This window comes from Panthera pardus, unplaced genomic scaffold (genome assembly GCF_024362965.1).
Source record: "Panthera pardus isolate Hobbes unplaced genomic scaffold, ASM2436296v1 HiC_scaffold_17, whole genome shotgun sequence".
Classification (NCBI taxonomy): Eukaryota; Metazoa; Chordata; class Mammalia; order Carnivora; family Felidae; genus Panthera; species Panthera pardus.
Genome location: NW_026526732.1, coordinates 144,516,333 through 144,540,700, shown reverse-complemented (window position 1 = coordinate 144,540,700; position 24,368 = coordinate 144,516,333). Strand labels below are relative to the sequence as shown.

Genomic DNA, 24,368 nt, shown 5'->3' with positions numbered 1-24,368 from the left:
TGCTTGAGCTTTTCTCTCTCCCTTTCCCTCTGCTCCTCCCCCCATCTCAAAAAAAAAAGATCGTTAAACATTTTTTTTTTTAAAAGATAATACAGGGGTATCTGGGTGGCTCACTCAGTTGAGTGTCCGATTTCAGTTCAGGTCGTGATCTCACAGCTCGTGAGTTCGAGCCCCGTGTCGGGCTCTGTGCTGACAGGTCGGAGCCTGGAGCCTGCTTCAGATTCTGTGCCTCCCTCTCTCTCTGCCCCTCCCCTGCTCATGCTGTCTCTTTCTCTCAACAATAAAATAAACATTAAAAAAATTTTTTTTAAAAAGATAATGCATATTCCAAAATCAAATATAAAAAATATATATAGTGAAAAGTCTCCTCCCCACTCTTTCCTCTAGTCCCCCTTCCTAGAGACAGTCTTTGCTTCTTTTTTTTATCTAAAAATTTTATATAAAAATGTTTTAATGTTTATTTATTGGGAGAAGGAGAGTGTGTGTGGGCACGAGCGGGGGAGGGGGAGAGAGAGGGAGAGAGAATCTTAAGCAGGCTCTATGCTGTCAGCACAGAGCCTGACACGGGGCTCTATCTCTGGAACCGTGAGATCATGACCCAAGCCGAAATCAAGAGCCGGACGCTTAACCGACTGAGCCGCCCAGGCGCCCCTAGATAGCCTTTGCTTCTTATGAGGCCTCCTAGAGGTAGTTGTTACCTACACAAACTAATAATATGTTTATTACTGCTTTTTCACTTTTGTTTCGCATAACCAGTGAAACTGTTTTTCATAGACACTGTCCTGCACTTTGCTTTTTTTTTTTTTTTTAACATTTATTCATTTTTAAGAGACAGAGAGAACGGAGCATGAGCAGGGGAGGGGCAGGGGCAGAGAGAGAGGGAGACAGAATCCAAAGCAGACTCCGGGCTCTGAGCTGTCGGCACAGAGCCCGACGCGGGGCTCGAACTCACTGACCGAGAGATCATGACCTGAGCCGAAGTCGGACGCTCAACCGACTGAGCCACCCAGGCGTTCCCTGCACTTTGCTTTTTTAACTAACTGCAAACTCTGGTGATTGCTGCACGTGAGTAAGATACCAGCTTCCTACCCTCTGTGTAGCCACAGAGTATCCCAGTGTGTGGAAAGTACTGGAATTTGTTGGTTCAGCCAACCCACCGCTGAGGGACCTTTAGATCGTTTTCAGTGAATTAACCAATGAATTAACTACGTACGAGACTGCGTGTGAGTATATCTGTAGTTAATCCCATTTAAAAAAAAATTAAGGAATAAACCATGGTCCATCTAGACAATGGAATATTATTCAGTGATAAAAAGAAATAAAAAAAAAATTAAAAAAAATAAAAAAATAAAAAAAATAAAAAAATAAAAAGAAATAAGCTCTCAGGCCATGAAAAGACGTGCAAGAAACTTAAATGCATTTTGCCAAGTGAAAGAAGCCAGTTTGAAAAGGCTACGTGACATTCTGGAAAAGACAAAAGATCAGTGGTTTCCAGGGGTGGAAAGGAAAGGATAAGTAGGTGGAGCACAGAGGATTTTAAGGGCAGTGAAAAACTACTTTGTATGATACAATATGATACATGCCATTACATATTTGTCCAAACCCACAGAAGGTACTACACCAAGAGTAAATCCTAATGGAAACTATGGGCTTTGGGTGACAGTGCCGTGTCAACGTAGGTTCACCAATTCTAACACATGTGCCACTCCCTACAACTGCTCTAAAAAAAATTAAAAGTCTTTGAAAAGAAAACCAAGGCCCAGAAAGGTTATATTTTGCTTGGGGGTCACACAGCAAATCCTGGTCTGAGCGATCAAACCAGGTACAGCCCCGGCCGGAGCCCCTGTACCTAATCACCATACTGGACTGCCTCCTGTTAAGGCTTCAACTCAGAGGGGCAAACTTATGCTGAATCGCAGGCATAGTGGAGTAAGTGGTGGGGGAACCTTCTTGACAACTCCTCTCTGATCACTGCTGAGTCCCGGAGCGTCCTGAGGGCTGAGGCTGGGAGAAGCAGAGGTCAGGTCCGGCCTGTCCTGGTACCCTTCCATTTCTCCATCTCTTAGCCCTATCACCACCTCCCTGTCCTCTCCCAGGACCTGTCCTAGGAGGGAGGTTCAGGTAGGAGTTGAGCCAGGACCCTCCGTCCTCTGGAGAACCCCTGGGCCTCAGAGAGCCCTCAGCAGGAGGGCCTTGCCCTTGCTCCTGACTAGGCTTGCCTGGCATTTGGGGCCCAGTCAAGGGGCCTGGAAATGAGTGCAGCCTCAGAGGGTAATGAAAGCCAGTAGAGGGACCTGGGCAGCCTGTGGGGATTCCAGCCCACTCCCTGTGCCTGAGTTGACTGAGGTCTTTTATGAATGCAGCCCCTCACCCTGGGACATCCAGCTTCCCTTCCTCAGTCTTCAGAATGTCCCAGAGGCCGGGGTGTGTGTGCAGGCTTGTATGTTTGGGAGCCTTGGTGAGGGAGACTGAGAAAGGCATATTTAAGGAGAATAACAGACAGACAGAAGTGGAGACAGGCGGCCTTGTCTCAGGGCTGGCAGAGACCCAGGCATAGAAAAAGAGAGGCAGAGATTGACAGAGAGAAAAGCCAAGAAATAGGCCAAAACAGAGTCATAAAGAGAATATACACGGAGAGAGGACTGAGAGCATCAGACCCTTAGAGAATGTGTTGAGGGGTCAGTATGTGCCGGGTTCCTGGTGCCTACCAGTCCCACCGAGTACGTTCCCTGCACAGTGCGTCTGATGTTCCATTGGCCACACAGCACCTTCTCTTGAATGGTTCAGGCAGGGCAGGCACAGAGCTATCCGCCTGTCCACTTCTGTGCAGGAACCATTTTCTGAGTCTGAAGTCTAAAGGCAGTTCTGGCCTTTGATCACCATGATGGTTCCCACTGGCCTATGACCCCCTCGCCTCCTCCCTTCTGGATATTGGAGAGGCCTAGTTCTCACCAGCTGATTCTCCCCAAGGTCTGAGTTGGTCCTAATGTTGTGCTGTCCTGCACGAGGCCAGCCTGGGGAGAAGGAAGGGATAAAGGCACACACATACCCAGAGTCTCCATGTATAACTGTGCAGGTTGGGCACTGCACCAGCATACCTCCCCTAAGATGAGCAAATCTCATCTGGATTGTCTATTTACAGTTCTTACTTCTAAGTTTTTATTTATTTATTTTTGAGAGAGAGATGGGGGAGGGGGTGACAGAGATAGAGGGAGAGAGAGAGAGAAAATCCTAAGCAGGCCAAATGCTGCCAGCGCAGAGCTCGATCTCACAAACCTCAAGATCATAACCTGAGCCGAAATCGAGAGTCTGGGGCTCAACTGACCGAGCCACTCGGGTGCCCCTTTAGTTACAATTCTTATTGTCCGGCAGATGGCAGTCAAGCGACTTGTTCCAACAAAACCTCAACATTATGCCAGTTTGCCAACAGATGTCAGTAAAGCGTTTTGAAGAAGGGGTGTCTTTTTCTAATTAGCACAAAGGCACCGTAGGGGTTAGCAGGGGCCTGAACCGGCCCAGACCTGGGGAGTGGTTGACACTGGACACAGCAGAGCCTGGGAACTGGCCTCCAGAAGCTTCCATCCTGCCCCTCTGCAGAGGGGATCCTGGAGTCTCAGGCCAGGAGCTCTCCTCGGTTCCCCTTTTTCTACTAAAAGCATCATATTTCTTTTTAGCTCTGGATCCCAAACCTTAGATTTCTCTTCCCCCCCCCCCCCCTCCATTAGTCATGGAGTCTTGCCAGATTTCCCGATATTGTCCCCCAGGGAGAAACGTTCTCTCTTCCCAGGTGCAGGCAGGCCCCTCGTCCCCTTGCACACAGCTGCGGGAGGGGCTTTCTCCAACACCTCTCCAACAGCTGCTCCAGGTATAAACCCTCGGAGCCTCCCCATTGCCAAGAGTTTGAGTCCAAACCACATCAGGCCCCTCCTAGAGGGAACAGACTGATTCTGTGGGCCTGAAGGTGAAGGAGACCTAACGTGGGGCAGGATGTACCCAGGGTCACTGTTCTCCGGGATGCGGCGGGCCACCCTGAAAGTGGGCAAAAGCCTGGTCACCACATGGCTGGGAGCCAGCAGAGAGCCTCGAGTGTCAGTGGAACAACAAAGTTCTGCCACACGAGGGCTCTTGTCTATGTCTTAGTTTCCCTTTGTGACTCTCTCTCTCCACACTGCCTGGAAGAGGTCTGTGCTTGTAAGACTCTGGGAGTGGCGTGGAAATAGATGTTCTTGCCCCTTGGGGGCCAAAAACCTGAATTTGAATCCTCATTCTACCCTGTAGATGCTGTGTGAGCTCAGGCAGGTCTCCTGCCCTCTCTGCGTCTCCATCTCCATATCTCCTAAAGGAGGGTGATATCTCTCTCTCTCCCAAGATTGCTGTGAAGATTTTCTTTAAGTTCCTATTACAGGCATTTTTGAGCCAAGAAAGTAGTACAATGAACCCCTGTATGCTCATCACCCGGTTTCAACAGTTGTCAACCCCAAACCAGCCTTGTTTCCTCAGGGGTCTCCTTCCTAATCCGCTTTCCACTGGATTATTTAAGAGCAAATCTCAGATGCATAATCATTTCACCTATAAACACAGTACGTGTCTGAAAGAGAAAGGACTGTCTTTTTTTTTTTTTTTTTTTTTGCCATAAAAGGTGACAATGGTACTGTTATCACATCTGGCAAATGAATAATAATTACTTAGTAATATTAAGATCCTTTGGTTTTCCTTGACTGTCTCATAAATGTCTTCTCACAGACGATCTGTTTGAATCGTTTGTGATATGTTTCTTACATCCCTTCTAATCCATTACACATCCCTTTCCTCTTTTTTCTCCTTTGTTAATTGAAGAAACCAGCTCATTCCCTGGGAGCGTTTTGCAGTCTGGATTTTGCCGACTGCACCCCTGTGGTGTCATCAACGTGTCCCGCGGTCCCCCATATTTCCTGTAAACTGGCAGAGAGCCTAGAGGCCTGACCAGATTCAGCTATGCAAGACTCTCGCTGCCTGTCGCTGTCCTCGAGAGGCGTGTAGAGGCTAAGTGCTAGGGTGGATCAGTGGGTTCAGCAGTTGTGTGAATAAAAAGGGAACAGGTGTGGAGAAGCCCTGAGCTCAGTGGCCAGCACATAGTCAGCGCTGTCTGACTGGCAGCCTTCACAATGACCTTGGACCTGTGGGGTTCTGGGACAAGGGGACAGTGAAAGGCAGTAGAAGTGGGGGGTCTGTTGGGTTCTATGAATTGGGCAACCAATGTCTTCCTTCACTGTGTGGGGTAGAGGGTCTTGTCCTAGGCTTTAGGTTTGCTCTTGAAAAAGCTGTGTCCCCAAACCCAATTTATGACCCAATTTGCGTTTCTGGTGAGTCCTTTGTGAGGAACTGTCACTCCTACCTCACACTGGGCCAACTTAGCCGCTGCTAAAATTCCAGGAGCCTTGACACCCCGTGTTCTCAGAGGGCAGCCTGGTTGCGGGTGCCTTTGCTTGGTTCCGCGGGTTTAGGGAGGCCTTGGACAAGGTTGCGATGCCCGACCCTCGATTTTGAATCGTCCCTTGGGCACAATCAGCCTCCATCCACCCCGCGGTGTCTGGGGGGCAGGGGCTGACAAACCTGAGCGAATCCTCTCCCTCCCAATGCCGAGCAGGTGCGGGAGCTGACCGATGCGGAGTTCCCCCACTCCTTCCTGGTGTCCGGGAAGCAGCGCACCTTGGAGCTACAAGCGCGGTAGGCAGGGAGGGGGTGGGGGGATGGGCCCGGCGGAAAACTGGGAGGGGCTGCTCTCAACACCGTGTTCGCTTTCCGAGCAGGTCCCAGGAGGAAATGATTTCCTGGATGCAGGTATCAGAACGATCCAGGGCCCCTAGGATTCTGACCCCACACTACCCACCCAGGCTGAGGGGGAGGGTGGGGTGTGCGTGTACATGTTCATGGTGGGGGGGGCAGGTGTGTGTGTGTGTGTGTGTGTGTGTGTGTGTGTGCGCGTGCGCGCATGCCCAGCTGCTTCCTGTGCTTCTTCAGGAGTCGGTCTGTGGTAGTTTGAAATCAGATCTGGGTTCAAATCTTGCTGCCTTTCCCTGCCTACCTGGGTGGCCTTGGGCAAGTCACTTAATGTCCTCAGTTTTCACATCTGTCACCTGGGGCTAACAGTCTCTCCTCCCTTGAGTCAGCCAGTGTGTGCTGAGAATCCAGTGCCTGGCGCCCAGTAGGCTTTCAGCAATGTCTGTTGGCGGTGTGGATGGATGGACAGATGATCAAGCCCTCCCTGCCCCCCCCCCCCAACCACCTCCCATGCCCCCTCAGGCCTGCCAAGCAGCCATTGACCAAATTGAGAAGCGGAACGAGACCTTCAAGGCTGCGGTCCAGGGCCTGGAGGGAGACACCCAGGAGCAGGAGGTAAATGAAGCCTTTTCATATCCCTCACTGGAGCCACCAGCCTCACACACGCTTATTCCCTCACTTTGCTCTGCCCAGCCTGGCTCGGAGGGCAGGGGAGTGTCACCCACCAGGAGTGATTCAAAGGGACCAGGGAAAGCCCACCCACCCCAAACATCAGAGACTCAGTGCCAAAGGTTCTCCCATTAGCAAAAAATTCCTTTGGGAGCCTCTATATGCCACTATCCCTAGGAAGGATTTCACATCTACGCAGCTCAGGCTGTCGGGTGGTACAGGTCTGGGTTGAACGTGCCTGAGGAATGTAAGACCAAGGGAAGGTGGGGGGTCGGGGGGAGAGGGAGAGTGTCTGTGACTTGATTTCTAATCTGAGTTCTGAACTCTGGCTTCCTGGGTGTCTTTGCTGAGTCCCTTGACCTCTCTGGGCCTCAGTTTCCTCACCTGTCAAAGGGGAGTAATAGTGACTGACCTAGCATATAGTCTTTGTCAGTTCGGTCAGCTTCATGTGGAAGCTGCTGGGAAGCACAGCACACGCGACCCCTGCCACAAGCAGGTGGCCAGAGGGCCCCGGGGCGAGGCCAGAAGGGAGTCACGAGCAGGTGGCCAGAGGGCCCCGGGGCGAGGCCAGAAGGGGGTCACGAGCAGGTGGCCAGAGGGCCCCGGGGCGAGGCCAGAGGGGGTCACGAGCAGGTGGCCAGAGGGCCCCGGGGCGAGGCCAGAAGGGGGTCACGAGCAGGTGGCCAGAGGGCCCCGGGGCGAGGCCAGAAGGGGGTCACGATCAGGTGGCCAGAGGGCCCCGGGGCGAGGCCAGAAGGGGGTCACGAGCAGGTGGCCAGAGGGCCCCGGGGCGAGGCCAGAAGGGGGTCACGAGCAGGTGGCCAGAGGGCCCCGGGGCGAGGCCAGAAGGGGGTCACGAGCAGGTGGCCAGAGGGCCCCGGGGCGAGGCCAGAAGGGGGTCACGAGCAGGTGGCCAGAGGGCCCCGGGGCGAGGCCAGAAGGGGGTCACGAGCAGGTGGCCAGAGGGCCCCGGGGCGAGGCCAGAAGGGGGTCACGAGCAGGTGGCCAGAGGGCCCCGGGGCGAGGCCAGAAGGGGGTCACGAGCAGGTGGCCAGAGGGCCCCGGGGCGAGGCCAGAGGGGGTCACGAGCAGGTGGCCAGAGGGCCCCGGGGCGAGGCCAGAAGGGGGTCACGAGCAGGTGGCCAGAGGGCCCCGGGGCGAGGCCAGAAGGGGGTCACGAGCAGGTGGCCAGAGGGCCCCGGGGCGAGGCCAGAAGGGGGTCACGAGCAGGTGGCCAGAGGGCCCCGGGGCGAGGCCAGAAGGGGGTCACGAGCAGGTGGCCAGAGGGCCCCAGGGCGAGGCCAGAAGGGGGTCACGAGCAGGTGGCCAGAGGGCCCCAGGGAGAGGCCAGAAGGGGGTCACGAGCAGGTGGCCAGAAGGTCCCAGGGAGAGGCCAGAAGGGGGTCACGGAGTGCCCACCCTACTGCCCAACAGCTGCAGTCTGAGGAGCTGGGCCTCCGGGCGCCACAGTGGGTCCGGGACAAGATGGTGACCATGTGTATGCGCTGCAAGGAGCCCTTCAATGCCCTGACGCGCCGCCGCCACCACTGCCGAGCCTGCGGCTACGTGAGTCGTCCTGCCATCACCCCTGCCTCCACCCATCCCTCCTCTGCCTTCCCCTCCCTGGCCCAGGGCCCCTCTCCCCTCCCCGCCAACTCTGCGGGTTCCCACCCACGCAGCCCAGAAGCATCAGGTGCCGACTCTGAGCCAGGGATGTGAGTGTTTGGACCTCCCGGTGCCCACCCGTGAACCAGGGGCTCGTCATCCCTGTTCTGCAGATGGGGAAACGAGGCTCAGAGAGGCCAGACGATGTGCTCAAGACACTCCCCAAAGCTGGCCCTGCCAGCTCCTGTTTGTACCACCATTTCCTGAGAGCCCAGACCCAGCACCGGGAAATGGGTTCCCGTTCCAGGTGGGGCGTCCACACCCCTCAGCCCCTCGAGGGCCTTGCGCCCACCACCTCATCAGCCCCATGCCTGTCTTTCCTGTCTTCTTAACCGACCCTGGCTAACTGTCCCCTCCTGTCCTGGCAAGCCCTCGGTGCTCCAGCCCCTGGTCAGTTCTGTTCCTCACCGTGCCTCAGTTTCTTCACTCGTACCATGGGAATTGTAACACCTACCTCCAGGGTGGTAGTGAGGACTCAACAAAGAAGGTTCAGTGCCTTCCCTCTCCTTCTCCTCCTTTCCTTCCTCAGCAGTTCAGGAGGGGCTCACTCAGAGGAGCAACCACCAGCTGATTGAGGGAGGAACCTGTCCACTCTCTTACCAGCTCCGGCAGGGTTATCAGAGACAAATTTTGCTTTGCTTTTTAAGCACCTGCTGTACTTGAGCTGTTCTCTGTCGACATCACAACCCCCTCCATTTACTCTGCAAACAGAGAAGCCCTTTACAACCTCAGTCTTTAATGACCTCCAGGGGACAGGAGACCAGCCTGGCAGGTTGGGGCCAGTCAGGGAGGTGTCCCCAAAATGTATTTAAATGGCAATTGGGACACAAAAGAAATCTCTAGGACTGGGAACACACCTGTGTTCAGATGTAAGTGACAAGTTGTATCGGAACCTAATGGACAGGATCTGGGGATTAGCTACTGTTCTTGGTGATTCACGTCTGTAAAGAAGGGTCGGGTCAATTCACACTTGCGACTTTGTAAGTACTTCCTCAAAAATTATTAAAAATAGTTAAGAAATGCAAAGAGGCACAAAGAATAACAATACCTATGTACCCGCCTTCAAGGCACATGGAAGAAAGACGACATTCTGACCAAAAAAAAAAAAAAAAAAATGTATGATCCTTAATTGGATTGTGGATGGGAAAAACAAAACTAGCCACAGAGGTCGTTCTGGGGAACGTCAGGGAAATTTGATCACGAGCCATCTATAGAAAGTAATATTGTATCGATGCTAAATTTCCCAAGTATGATCATGACGTTATGAATAGGCAGGAAAATGCCCTTGTTTTTAGGAGATGCCAGCTACATATTTGAGGGTGCCGTGTCATGAGGACTGTAATTTGCACTCAGATGATTCAGGGAAAAAATACACGGATAGAGAGGGAGAGATAAAGCAAATGTGGCAAAAATGTTAGCAATTGGTGAGTGTGATGGGGGCAGTATCCTATGCTATTCTTTCAATTTGTCTGTAGGTTTGAAGTTTTTCAAAATAAAAAGCCGGTGGAGGAGACAATAAATACACACTAACCGTGTAAACACTTTAAATCTCAATAAATTAAAATACTCCCAGGGTCGTTGAAGCCCCCCCCCCTCGTGTGGGGCTACCTGAGAGCCCCTTGGCCCGATTTCAGCGTTTCCCATGCCCGCACCTACCTTTGTATTCTGTGAGTCATTCTTTCAGTGGTTTGGGCGCCCAGTTTCTGTCTCCCCACCTGCCAGACGGGAATCCTGGTGAGGGTGGGGCGGACCAGGCTTTCTGTGGGTCCCTCCCGGGCCACGTGCTGCGCTGGGCACCCAGACGAGCCCCCTTGTCTCTGTCTTGGCCCCCACTTCCAATCCCACATCCCGGGCTCAGCGTGACACCCCAGTCTTCCTGGAAGTTACATCCCGCAGCACCCATGTTTCTCTCTGAGTCTTGTCATGCCTCTTTCTCCTGGCCTCCCCAGCATGACCCACCTTGGCCTGTCTGGGGGCTTTCTCTGGGCTGGGCTCGGGGCGGGTCCCGCTCCACAGAGTACACATGCTGGGTCTTCCTGGCAAGAACGACCAGCTCATCTTTTTTTTTTTTTTTAATTTTTAAGTTTTTTAACGTTCATTTATTTTTGAGAGAGAGAGATGGAGCGTGAGCAGGCGGGGTGGGGGGGGGGCAGAGAGAGAGCGAGACACAGAATCCGAAGCAGGCTCCAGGCTCTGAGCTGTCAGCACAGAGCCCGACGCGGGGCTCGAACCCACAAACCGCGAGATCATGTGACCTGAGCTGAAGTCGGATGCTTAACTGAGCCACACAGGTGCCCCTCAGCCTGTTATTTTTCTATGAAAACATGCTTGACTCTAGGATTGAGTGGAATGCAAAATGTGCACGAATCCTAAAGCTAAACCATGGGGCTTTAAATACCTGTCCCGTATGTGGAGGGCCAGCCAAGTGGCCCTCGGCAAGTCCCTTGCTGTCGGGAGGGGATGACAGCCCCAGCGCTTCCACCTGGTGGGGCAGTGGGAGAACCAGGTGAGATGCTGAGGGGAGAGAGAGCTTGGAGAAGCGATTAGGTGCAGCCGTGTGTGCAGGGAAGCCCCTGGGATTCACAGCCGCCCTTACGAAGGGGGAATCAAGAGGCACCTGCAGTGGGGACCTGCCTTCGAGCCCCTGGCTGGGGGAGCCCAGAGCCTGAGCTCTCCCCTCCCCCGTGCCGTGGCCTCCAGGCCCCGGGGCTTCTGCCAGCACAGGGGACCACCTGTCTCTGCCTCCATCCCTCTCCCGGAGCTTGCTCTGTCTTCCTCCTGTCCCTGGTTGCTCTCATGCCCCCGCCCCCCAGGCCGGGGTACAGACGCGGTCCTCCCCTGCCTCACCCCCCAGGTGGTGTGTGCCAAGTGCTCCGACTACCGGGCTGAGCTCAAATACAATGACAACAGGCCCAACAGAGTCTGCTTCCACTGCTACACCTTCCTCACCGGCAGCGTGCTCCCCGAGGACAAGGAGGACAGGAGGCGGGGCATCCTGGAGGTGAGGGCCAAGGATCTCCACCCAGCAGCTGTGTGCAGGCGCCCGCCACGTGCTGGCACCGTCCTCGGTGCAAAGGAACAAGCCAGCTGCGGTCACATTTCCCATCCTCCTCTCTGCCCCTGGGCACCCCTCCCCTTCCCCCGCAAACAGAGCTGGGCCTGTCACCAAACAGAAGCAACCTTTGGCTCTAGGCTGTCATCCGGACTCTCCACCTGTCCTCTGGCCCCATCCAATAATCACAACGACCTCTCCACACAGTTCCTGTCTGTATGCCCATGCCCTGCCCCGGAAGTCTCCGGAGGTGAAGAGAGCCGGTGTCTCTGATCCCATTTCACAGATGGGAAGACTGAGGCTGCAGGTCAGGGTCCCACTTCTGGAAAGAGGCAGATTGGAAACTCCATTCTAAGTGGAAGGGACTTCAGGGACCTGTCCCATGGAGACCCAGGCCCAGAGAGGCAGCTTATCCGAGGTCACCCAGCAAGTTAAGAGCCAGCTGTCTGGCCTCTGCCACGTATGTTCTCTCTGCTGCCTTGGGGCTGGTGGAGCCACTCTCCACACCCACAGGTGCTCCCCAAGCTGCTCCCTCCCTGCCAGTCAACACCTGTGGGGCACGAGCCGCGTTCACTTCCTGCCACAATGTTCCCCAGCCCAGACACTGGCCACCACTGCCCCTCCGCCTGGTTGAAGGCCAGGTTGACATCCCACCGTCCCAGGGAGGTGGGAGAAGACCCCTTCCCCCCATTCCAGCTGAACACAGCTCCCAGGTTTCAAGGTGGTTCCCTTCCGTGGACCTCTGCCCGCTTTCCAGTTTTCCCCACTCCCTGCTCGTGCCTTCCCTGCCCGCTAGGCCACAGGCCCACTCCTTTCTCAGGCCCCCGTTCTGTTCCCTGGGGCAACTCGCAGGTGAGAAGCCCCTCCTGGCACCTGACCCAAGCTCCGGCTGGCCGGGTTTGGACCGCAGCCCTGCCACCGGCCAGCTGTGTGACCACAGGCCCGCGACGGGACCTCTCTGAGGCTCAGGGACAAGCAACCCCTCCTTACAGTGTTGCCGCAAGGCTGCGAAATAGTGATTGTCAAAGTCCCCAAACCAGCGTCTGTCACAGAGTGGGCGCTCTGTTCCCTGACAGCCTCCGTCTCTGGTTGTAGAAAGGGTCTGTGGCAGGGTCGGAGCAGAGCCTAATGTGCAGCTTCCTGCAGCTGGTCGGGGACAAGTGGGGCAAGAGCGGCCCCCGGGGTTGGTGCGTGATCCCCCAGGATGACCCCCTCGTCCTCTACATCTACGCTGCCCCTCAGGTAATGCCACCGCCTGCCTCCTAGACCTTGGCCTTCTCGCAGTTCATGTGTGTATGGGGTGGGTATTGTTGGCCCCATGTGCCCGAGGAGGAAACTGAGCCCCAGTGAGGACATGCTTCCCTCCCGTCAGGGTTAGTGGCTTTCAGAGCTGGGCCCAGACTCTGTCCAGTGGGCAGCCAGTCCTCTTCTTCCTGGATGCCCTCCCGGCAGTCCACCTGCTTCGTGGGTGTTTGGGAAGTGAGAGGTGGGGATGTGGCTATCACCTTCAAATCGGCTGTCTGAGGCATTGGGGCTGAACAGAAAGACAGCGGCCCATGGCTCTCTCCTCCCCTCCCAGGACATGCGGGCTCACACCTCCATCCCGCTGCTGGGCTACCAGGTGACTGCTGGGACCCAGGCAGACCCCCGGCTCTTCCAGCTGCAACAGTCAGGCCAGCTCTACACTTTCAAGGCTGAAACCGAGGAGCTGAGGGACCGCTGGGTGAAGGCCATGGAGCGGGCGGCCAGTGGCTGGAGCCCCGGGAGGCCCGATGATGGGGACCTGTCTGACTGACCCACAGCTGGCCACTCTCCCCTTCAGAGTCCGGCTCCCGGCACGGGCTGTCCCTGCGGCCTCTGTCATCCACGGTTCCAAGCTGATCTTTCAAATAGCTGATTTCCAGGGGCGCCTGGCTGGCTCAGTCTGTAGAGCATGCGACCCTCGATCTCGGGGGCGTAAATTTGAGCCCCATGTTGGGTGTGGGGATTACTTAAAAATATAAATAAACTTTAAAAAACAAACGAACGACTGATTTTCAGTCGTCAGTGCCCAGACCGTGTGTCTTGACTTGGAATTCAGAAAACGTGGATTTGTTCCTTTGGGGAGGGGGTAACTGAGCATCCCTGTTTGCTCAAGGGCTGAGGTGGTGCTGGGGACATAGGACTTAACAGTACTAAGACCTGGAAAGTCCCAGATAACCCAGGACTATTGGTCACCAGTATGGTTCTCAGCCTGGGCTGTACATTAGCATCACTTGGGGACCTTTAAAAAATACCAGAGAAGTCACGATCTCGTGGTCTGTGAGTTCAAGCCCCGCATCAGGCTCTGGGCTGATGGCTCGGAGCCTGGAGCCTGTTTCCGATTCTGTGTCTCCCTCTCTCTCTGCCCCTCCCCCGTTCATGCTCTGTCTCTCTCTGTCCCAAAAATAAATTAAAAAAACGTTGAAAAAAAAAAATACCAGAGAAGGGATGCCTGGATGGTTCAGTTGGTTAAGCGTCTGACTTCGGCTCAGGTCATGATCTCGTGGTTTGTGAGTCTGAGTCCCACATCAGGCTCTGTGCTGACGGCTCAGGCCTGGAGTCTGCTTCAGATTCTGTGTCTCCCTCCCTCTCTGCCCCTCCCCTGATCGTGTTCTCTCTCTCTCTCTCTGTGTGTCTCAAAAATAGATAAACATTAAGAATACATTTAAAAAAAAATCCTTAAGGAAAGAAATAAGGAAGGGAGCCACACAGATATCAGAGGGAAGAGCATTCTGGGTGGAAGGAACAGCAAGTGCCAAGGTCCTGAGGTGGGAGCCTGCCTGGCACATGTGAAGAACAGTGAGGAGGTCAGGATGTCTGGAGCAGAGTGGGCAGGAAGGAACTAAGAGAAGACATCAGATCATAGTCAGATCATCCCTAAACTAAAGGTGAGGTCAGGGGAGGCAGATGTGGGGGCTCTCCAAGGGCTGAGTGAGATGGAGAGTCGTTAGGGGGCGGGGCATCTGATTTAACAGACTCCCCCCTGCTGCTTGTTGTGACAGACTGAATGTGGCGAGGGTGGAAACAGTTTAGAGGCTGTGACGCCGACCCCCGGTTAGAGAGGCGATGAGAAGGGACTGGATTCTGGATTTATTCTGAAGGTAGAGCAGAGATTCCCTCACAGGGTGAACGTGGTGAGAGAGGCGGAAGGAGCCAAAGGTGACACTGAGTGAGACCTCTGACCTGACAGCATGGAGGACGGAGCTCCTGTTGACTGAGATAAGAAAGCCGTGGAAGCGGCGGGTCAGGGAGCAGCAGCACATCAGATCTCTGACGTGGACAAGTCATAGCTGAGGCACCCACTCCTGGCCACGTCCAGTGGTGGCGTGCCTGAGCCCGGGTACCAGGTCTGGACTGGGGATGTAAACGTGGGAGCTGTCAACCCAGAGATGGGGGTCAAAGTGTACATCAAACAGGGGCGCCTGAGTGGCTCAGGCGGTTGAGCGTCCGACTCTTGATTTCAGCTCAGGTCATGATCTCACAGTTGGTGAGTTCGAGCCCCAAGTTGGGATCTGCGCTGACATCGCGGAACATGCTTGGCATTCTCTCTCTTACTCTCTGCCCCCCCCCGCTTGTGCACACATCCTCTCTCTCTCTGTCTCAAAATAAGTAAATAAACTTAAAAGAAAAAAAAAAAGACTACCAAAGCATGCGTGAAACAGAAGGAAGAGGTCCAAGTCCTGAGCCCTGCACATCCCAACATTTTAACCTTTTGACCTACGTTTACAATTCTGAGAATTTACCGCAAGGAGACAGGCCAGTGCGACAGGATTCATGGACATGATTTACAATAGTTCTCCCAAACTGAAGACTACAGAAATAACCCATCCAAATGGGGAGACCTTTGCCCATAAACTTATGCCCATCCAGAGGGACTCAGACAAGCTGCTGTAACCATGCAGCGAACCATGCGGCTGTTGGAAGGGAAGGCTTAAATGTCAATGTGCTGCCTTGGGAAGACCGGCGGGATGCGTTAAGCAAGGAACAACCACAGAAGGATCGAACACTTTTAAACGCTCACTGTGTGTCAAGCACTGTGCTAAGGCCTTGGAGGCGATTATTTCATTCGATTCTTCTGTTTTCTCCTTTTTTTTTTTTTTTAATGTTTATTTGTTTTTGAGAAAGGAAGAGAGTGTGTGAGCGGGGGAGAGGCAGAGAGAGAGGGAGACAGAGAATCCCAAGCAGGCTCCACACCCATCAGCCCAAAGACCCATGTGGGGCTCGAAACCACCAACCTTGAGATCACGACCTGAGCTGAAATCGGATGCTCAACTGACTGAGCCACCCAGGCGCCCCTGATTCTTAATAATATTAGAAGTAGGTGCTAACTTGGATCCTCATTTTACAGATGAGAAAACCACGGCTTCTTTGGTTGAATAATTTGTTTGTGGGCACATAACATGAGGTAGCGGAGGCAGCATTCCCAACCATTGTGCGGTGGAACATTCCAGTCCTGCTTGGATGGAGATGTTTTATATCTGCAACATTTTAAGGGCTACCCAATATACTGCAGGAGTGGTTGATTTGCTTTCTTCTTTAGGTGCTTCTGTGGATTTGGATTTTTTTCACTACCGCATATCGCTTCTATAATCCCAAGGACAAAAGTGGTTTCCCATGTTAAGAGGAACATAAAGGAAGGAACAAAGGAAGACTCACCTGTTCTTCTCCAGGGGCCCAACCTGCTACGCAGGGTTGCTAAGACATCAGTGCCAGAGCCCAGGGGCTGAGTGGCCTCAGGGAAGCACTACCTGGGAGCACCCAGTGAGAAGGGGATCACTTGTTAGGCCACAAACGAGTGTGGGGTCATGGAAACGTGGAAGGACCAGAGGGCAGGGGAGGGCCTGGACTTGGAAGAACTCGGGGGTCCCACTGGAAAGCCATGGACACTGAGAGGGTTGTCCCCTGGGAACCCAAATGGCCCCCTGTGACCTGGGCAGCCCTTGACCTCTCCTGGCATCTCCTCACCCTGGATTCCTCACTCGCTGACACTGTGCATCCCAGGCTCTGGCTGTCAGGCGGCAGAGGCTCCGAGGGCTTTGAATTTCTTCTACGAAAGGTCCCTACCTCTAAAAAGCTGGAGGTTCCCCAGCAGTCTGGGAGCTCTGGTGCCCATGCACCCCCACCCTGGCGGGAGAACTCAGAGGGAAGAGAGAAGGCTGGCGGGTGATTTCTTCTACGAAAGGTCCCTACCTCTAAAAAGCTGGAGGTTCCCCAGCAGTCTGGGAGCTCTGGTGCCCATGCACCCCCACCCTGGCGGGAGAACTCAGAGGGAAGAGAGAAGGCTGGCGGGTGTCAGGGCGAGGGCATCTCTGGAGGGCCTGGTGGACCCCGAGCCAGCTGGAAGGCCTCCCCTTCTGGGAAATCTCCCTTCCGCAGGCACAAGGAAGTGGCGTTGCTGCCAGCACGCTGGGGCTCCAGGAATGGCATTCATTCATTCACTCATTCATTTCTGCCTATGTTCGTCATTGCTAGCGTTATTATTTTAGGATGTGGTGAGCACTCGGCCCGCATCATCTCACTTCATTCCGTAACGGCCTTTTGGCATTGTTTCAAGCGACCACGTTTTACGGATGAGCAAGACTGAATAACCTGTCCGCGGTCACCCAGCCAGGGAGTAACGAATGTATTCAAATTCAGACCCAGACCCACCGGATTCCAAAGTCTGACCCCAGCTAGCACTAGGGGGCAGTATCTCCCAGGGATTAATGGGTCCGGGCCACCACACAGCTCTGCCACTTACGGGCTGCGTTGTCTTGGGCGAGGCTTCGCCACTCCGTGGTGTGGGGGTTTCCTCACCTGTCAAAGGAGGGATAACCATGGTCCTACCTCTCTAGGGACTGAGGGGTCAGCTGAATGGATACGTGTCCGGCATTCAGAACAGTGACGGGCCACCCGTGATTATTACAGGCATTCGCAGGTATCAGCTCTTTCCTCCTGCTCTGTCTGCCTCCGTATGCTGTGATGCCCGTATTTATGGAGGATCCGGGGATAAAAAGTTGAAAAAAATCAAAGTCCTGGCTCTAAGGGAGCTCAGTGTCTAGGTCATTAAAATCACTTGGGAATCTTTTGAAACACTCCCAATGCCCAGGTTGCACCCCAAGCTCAAATAAGAAGCCCTGAGTTTGGCTGGGGCTGTGGCATCAGACTTTTAAAGCTTTATGGTGATTCTGATAGCTCACTCCGAAAGGGCAGGACCGGTTCCTGAGCCAGTCATCTCTCGACACTGCTTCGTTCCTTCCATCACACCAAAGCTATACTGCTCTATCCAGTTTGCATTAAGACTGGTATCTATCTCCACCACTGAAAACGTAAGTTCCTGGAGGGCAGGGACTTTGTCTCTTGTTCACCATGTTTCCCAGCCTCTGGCCCACAGTCCGTCCTCGGACCGTTGGGATGAATTGTGAGGCTCAGATACGGCAAGGCAGTCACCGTACTTACTAATCGTTGCTATGGCCACACTGATGCAGTTCTAGAACCTTCACGCCTGCCCTTCCCCAGCACTGACCCTCTTTTATTCATCCCTGCACCCCAGAACTTGGCAGAGAGAGCTCTATAGACTCTCATAAAAGAGTTCTAGGACTCTCTTATGTTTTGAGTGAGTGCTCAAAACCTATCCTCTGGCCTGGATTCACACTAGCTCTGTCAGGCCACGTGCTCTTTTTCTTCCACTGAGGTGCCTGGAGGTCAAAGACGTGAAATGACATGTGCAAGGCCACGTGGCACTCCTGTGGACTCTCTCAGGGACCAGGATGAGATGCTCCTAACTCTGACTGTGGCCTCATCCCTTGGCCTTTTCCTTACTGCTGCCTGCCTTTCTCCCATGGCTGGACCCCAGGACCCCGCTCCTCGAAACTGGTCACAGTGGGAGAACTCACCATGGAAATCGGCAAATCGGCCCCTCTCAGCCCTCCACCCCCTGAAAAAAGAGCTGGTTGTTCATCTTCGCCATTGGACACCCAGCCTGGCACCCTGAGCCCACCTGCCCGTGTCTTGAGCTTACAGCCCTCAAGGGTGGCCCAGATGCCCGATCATTATTCATTTTTTGAGACACAGAGACAGAGTGTGACTGGGGGAGGGGCGGAGAGAGAGGGAGACACAGAATCCGAAGCAGGCTCCAGGCTCCAAGCTGTCAGCCCAGAGCCCGACGCGGGGCTCGAACTCATGGACCGAGAGATCATGACCTGAGCTGAAGTTGGACGCTTCACCGAATGAGCCACCCAGGCACCCTCCCAAGAGCTAACGTTTAAAGAGCACTTACTGTGTGCTTTCCACGTATCAGCTCATGTAATCCTTACACGAGTCCATTGTACAGACGAGAATAAGGAGGCGCAGAGAGATTCAGCCACTTGCCCCACATCACACGGTGGGGAAGCAGAACTGGTCGCAGAGGCTCTGTGACCTCTCTGGGAAGCAGCAATAAGCACATCAGATTTCGAATTTTAAAAACATGATGTTGAGTCCTGGTTCTGTCACTCCCTTGTGACTTCAGTCTGCAGGCCCCAGCTTCCTTCCTCATTCATAAAACAGGATGACCAACACGTGCACTGCGTATTAATAGGCTTGTTTCAGGGTCAAAAGATATCATGGGTGTAAAAGGGTTTCAAAGGCCGTAAAGGGCTGAGGACATGAGTGGACGATTAGCATATGGTTCTCTTTTCCCATTTTCATGTTCTCTCTGGCTTCTCGGAAGGCTTCTGTGCCTCAGTGGGCCCAGTGCTTGTGGCGCCCAGTAAGCTCCTTCTCAGATGCGGAGGTGCTCGGGGAGTGACTTCTCCTCCTTTATTCTCTGCTGGGCCCCTATTTCCCAGGCTTTTCAGGGAGACTGGAATCATTTTAACAATCGGCCGTATCTTTACCAAAACGCTGCCCCTTACAAAAACTTGGTTTACATAAAATCCAAATTTTATTACCAAATAATTCTTAAAATTTTTTTTTAATGTTTATTTTTGAGAGAGAGAGAGAGAGAGACGGAGTGCAAGTGGAGGAGAGACAGAGAGAGAGGGAGACAGAATCAGAAGCTGGCTCCAGGCTGTCAGCACAGAACCCGAGGTGGGGTTCGAACTCACTAAACCGCAAGATCACGACCTGAGCCGAAGTCGGACGCTTAACCGACTGAGCCGCCCAGGTGCCCCTATTATCAAATAATTCTATGCTCTGCCTTACAGCTCTCTGAGGGTCCTTAGGCAGCTAGTCCTGCTACTACATCAAAAAATACGATTCGGGGCGCTCCTGGGTGGCTCTGTCGGTTGAGTGTCCAACTTCAGCCCAGGTCATGATCTCGTGGTTCGTGGGTTCGAGCCCCGCGTCAGGCTCTGTGCTGACAGCTCGGAGCCTGGAGCCTGCTTCGGATTCTGTGTCTCCCCATCTCTTGGCCCCTCCCCTGCTCATTCTCTGTCTCTCTCTGTCCCTCAATAATAAACTAATGTTTAAAAAGTTGAAAAGATATTTCTTTAAAAAAAATGATTCAATTAGGCAAATATGATTCATGTAACTTTTCACAGCCTACCCAAACCATCCTGGGTTTGTATATTGGTCTTATTGGTATTATCTTTTCCTTTTGTAGCCCTTATCAATGACAATATCATACGTTTATATTCCAATAATTCATGAGTTCTTTTTTTTTTTAAGTCTAGTTGTACTTCATTGAGAAGTTAAAGAGCACAAAATAGAATGCAATGCAGGGATTTTTAAGAACAACAGAAACATAGAACTGAATATGTCTCTTAGAATCCATTGGCTGCACAAGATTTTCTATTGACTTTTTTTCCCCTTAGACTCTGGACTGCTGTTTAGTTATAGGAGTAGGTGTCTTCTTACTTGATTGAGATTCCTTTTTTTTTTTTTTTAATATAATTTATTGTCAAGTTAGCTTACAGTGTGCACAGTGTGCTCGTGGCTTTGGGAGTAGATCCCTATGATTCATCACTTACATACAACACCCAGTGCCCGTCCCAACAAGTGCCCTCCTCAATGCCCATCACCCGTTTTCTCCTCTCCCCCGCCCCTCCCCTGTCAACCCTCAGTTTGTTCTCTGTATTTAAGAATCTCTTACGGTTTGCCTCCCTCTCTGTTTGAAACTATTTTTTCCCCTTCCCTTCCCCCACGGTCTTCTGTTAAGTTTCTCAAATTCCACATGTGCGTGAAAACATATATCTGTCTTTCTCTGACTGATTTATTTCACTTAGCATAATACCCTCCAGTTCCACCCACGCTGTTGCAAATGGCAGGGTTTCATTCTTTCTCATTGCCAAGTAGTATTCCATTGTGTATATAAACCACATCTTCTTTATCCATTCATCAGTGGATGGACATTTGGGCTCTTTCCGTAATTTGGTTATTGTTGATAGCGCTGTTATAAACATTGGGGTACATGTGCCCCTGTGAATCAGCACTCCTGTATCCTTTGGATAAATTCCTAGTAGTGCTATTGCTGGGTCATAGGGTAATTCTATTTTTAGTTTTTTGAGGAACCTCGATACTGTTTTCCAGAGCAGCTGCACCAGTTTGCATTCCCACCAACAGTGCAAAAGAGTTAATAATTCATGAGTTCTAAAGGACATGTGTGAGAGACCAAAAAACCAAAACCAAACAAAACAAAAACAAACACACACACACACACACACACACACACAAAGTGACTAAAATGTGGAACACAAATTGTGGAATTTCTCAAAGGCCTGCATTATTGGAGCTTATTAGTTTGGGGTGAATAAAAGGGAAAAGAAATATTTTGTACTTTCACATGCATTAAGCAGTTTTCCAGGAATTGGTCAAGAGAATCCTCTGGTGGTATATAAACTTCCCCAGGGGAGACAGCAGTTCAGCTAAAGGTGCAGCTGAGGGTGCTGGGCTGGGCTGGGAGTTCCAGGAAGCAGAGTAGGGTGCGGTCAGGAGCAGGAAGGCTAGGAGATAATCCAGGGGTGCCTAGGTCACCCAGTCAGTTAACCATCTGACTCTTGTTTTTGGCTCAGGTTATGAACTCACTGTTCAGAGGTTCAAGCCCTTCATTGGGCCCTGGGCTGACAGCACGGAGCCTGCTTGAGGTTCTCTGTCTCCCTCTTTCTCTGCGCCTCTCCTGCTCACACACTCTCTCAAAAATAAATAAATAAACATTAAAAAAAAAGTTTAAAAGATAATCCAAATCAAAGTCTTCAGATGCATCAGCAAGGCCAAAGAGCATACACAGGGCCCCAAACCAAAGACACAGCCAATGGGCAGAGCTTTGGAGCTGGACTGGCTGAGAACAGAGTTAGAAACAAGTTGGCAGGCACCAGATTGTTGCCAAGAGTGAGGCCATAGCTCATTGGTCTCTAGGTGCATGTGTGGGACATGCTGACCCACCGTATGGACTTTGTAGAGAATTGTTACAATAACGGCCCCCAACGGAATTAGCCCCACCCCTGTCTTTTGGAATGTTTCTAGTATCATGTGAAGAAGCCCAGCATGAAAGACCCCAGGGAGAGAAAGGTTTAGGCATCCCAGCCCAGCAGGTCTAGACCACCCAAGTGAGCTGAGCAGTAAGCAGACTGCAGCTACACGAATAAGACCAGAAGAAGAACCACCCAGCCAACTCACAGACCTGCAAGAAAGTCATTCAGTTTTGGGATGGTTTGTTACACAGCATCAGATAGCTTATACATCCCTTTACCCTATGAATTTACTATGTGAGTCTACAAAGGGTCTCTGCTGTTAGGCAAACTCAGAATTGTGAGACCCAGAATTACAAGTATCTTATGTGTTAATAATTATGTTCATCTTCCCATGTGCTATTTAATTTCATGTCATGACAATTCAGTGAGGAAGAGGAAGAATGAATGTGCCATATCTTCATTAAACGTGTGAGGAGACTGAGGCACAGAAAGATATATTACTGTCCCAGGATTGCTCAGCAAGTCAGTAGGGATACTATTATGGACTGAATTGTGTCCCCCCACTGCCAAATTCATCTGTTGAAACCCTAATTCCCCCATGTGACTATATTTGGAAACAGGGCTTTTAAAGAGCTAATTAAAATTAAATGAGGTCATAAGAGTGAGCCCTGAGGGCACCTGGGTGGTTCGGTCAGTTGAGCATCCAACTCCTGATTATGGCTCAGGTCATGATCCCAGGGTTGTGGGATCAAGCCCCACACCGGGCTCCACGCTAAGTGTGGAGCCCACTTGAGATTCTCTCTCTCTCTCTCTCTCTCTCTCTCTCTCTCCTTCCCTCCCTCTGTCCATCTGCCCCTCTCTCCCACTTGTGCATGCACTCTCTCTCTCTGTCTCTAAAAAATAAATAAAAAATTAAAAAAGTGAGCCGCAATCCAATAGAACTTATAAAAAGAGGAAGAGACATCAGGGATGATATACACAGGGAATAAGTCAAGGGAGGACATAGAGAGAAGTTGACTGCAAGTCAAGGAGGGGGGCCTCAAGAGAAACCAAGCCCTGCTGACACCTTAATCACAGACTCGCAGGCTCCAGAACTATGAGAAAATAAACTTAGGTTGTTTGAGCAACCCAGTTCATGGTAGGTTGTTATGGCAGCCCCAACAGATAGCGATACTCAAAATTAGGTCTTTCACTTTCTTAATAAGAATATTTTACAACAATGAGGTACCATTTCTTACATATCAAATTGGCAAAGATTTTTAAATTTTTTTTTTTTTTTAACGTTTACTTATTTTTGAGACAGAGAGAGACAGAGCATGAACGGGGGAGGGCCAGAGAGAGGGAGACACAGAATCTGAAACAGGCTCCAGGCTCTGAGCTGTCAGCACAGAGCCTGACGCAGGGCTCGAACCCACGGACCGCGAGATCATGACCCAAGCTGAAGTCGGCCGCTTAACCGACTGAGCCACCCAGGCGCCCCTAAAGATTTTTAAAAGATAAGCTATGTAGTCGTAAGGAGGTGAAGAAATGGGCTTTCCCAAACGCCACTAGTGGGAGGCCAAATTGGTACAACTTTCTAGAGGGAATATGGTAATCCATATCAAAGGTCTTTAAAATGTATTCACCAACACTTTTTTTGTAATAACAAAATATTGGAAATGGTGTATGGCAGATTATATTTTCTGAAGATGGAAGCACTGATCCCATTTCCTCTGGAACCTGGACAAACCTATGTAGTTGCCATAACCAACAGAATACAATAGAATACAGTGAAGGGGTGTGACTTCACAAGGCTAGGTTGTAAAAGGCATTGCAGCTTCCACCTTGGCTCCTTGGCCAGACTCACGTTGCGAAAGTCAGCTGCCATGTCACCAGGATGCACTAAGCAGCTCCTTAGAAAGGTCCATCCTTAGAGGAACTGAGGCAGCCAGCCCTCAGCTGGAACTACTTTGCCGGTTACATGAGTGAGTAACTTCAGAAATGGACTTTCCTTCAGATGACTGCAGCCCCAGCCAACATCTGACCGTGGCCTCCTGAAAGACCACAAGTGAGAACCATCCAGCTCAGTCCTTCTCAAAGTTCTGATCGACAGAAAACCTAAGAGAAAATAAATTTTTATTGTTGTCTCTTGTCGCTATGTTTTGGGGTGATTTGTTATACAGCCATATATAATTAATACAACAACCTATATGTCCATCAAGAGGGGACTATTTAAGTTGATTATAGTACATGCCTACAATGAAATACTACTCAGTTGTTAAAAAAAAAATGAAGAAAAAAAAAATGAAGAAGCCCCCTTTAAAAAAAAAAAAAATTTAATGTTTATTTATTTTTGAGAGGGAGAGAGAGACAGAGCGTGAGTGGGGGGAGGGGCAGAGATAGAGGGATGCACAGAATCCAAAGCAGGCCCCAGGCTGCTCTGAGCTATCAGCACAGAGCCAGAAGCGTGGCTTGAACTCACAGACCGCGAGATGATGACCTAAGCCCAAGTCAGACCCTTACCTGACTGAGCCACCCAGACACCCTGAAGAAGCTCTTTAGGTACTGACATGGGAAGTCCTCCAAGATAATATGTTAGGTGAAAAATGCAAAGTACAAAATAGTATATAGAGGATGTATTCTCTATAGGTGTATAGAGAATACACCTGTATTTTATACTTGTGTGTGTATATATACATACACATATACTATATACATATGTATAATTTATATACATGCAAAATATCTCGAGAACGGAGGTGGGGAAATGCCTTTGAAATTTGAAACGTACGAATATATCCAAAAAAAAGTTTAAAATGTTTAAATAGTGCTTTCTCTTCAACACAGAAGTT

The 24,368-nt window shown here is 51.6% G+C and overlaps 1 protein-coding gene across 3 annotated transcripts in view; it reads left to right on the top strand.

Moving 5' to 3' along the window:
* FGD2 (FYVE, RhoGEF and PH domain containing 2) overlaps positions 1-17,223 on the top strand; it is a 29,012-nt gene extending 11,789 nt beyond the window's left edge. The window contains exons 10-16 of one of the 3 annotated variants that reach the window (XM_053905076.1): positions 5,627-5,706; positions 5,790-5,820; positions 6,283-6,375; positions 7,864-7,995; positions 10,949-11,095; positions 12,242-12,388; positions 17,002-17,223. In XM_053905076.1, coding sequence (XP_053761051.1) covers positions 5,627-5,706; positions 5,790-5,820; positions 6,283-6,375; positions 7,864-7,995; positions 10,949-11,095; positions 12,242-12,388; positions 17,002-17,208 — 837 coding nt within the window. In that variant the 3' untranslated portion in view covers positions 17,209-17,223. Of the gene's footprint in view, positions 1-5,626; positions 5,707-5,789; positions 5,821-6,282; positions 6,376-7,863; positions 7,996-10,948; positions 11,096-12,241; positions 12,389-12,725; positions 13,202-17,001 lie in introns of those variants that run through there. The other 2 variants (XM_053905077.1, XM_053905075.1) reach the window with 2 other exon arrangements.
* The last annotated feature ends 7,145 nt before the right edge of the window (positions 17,224-24,368 follow it).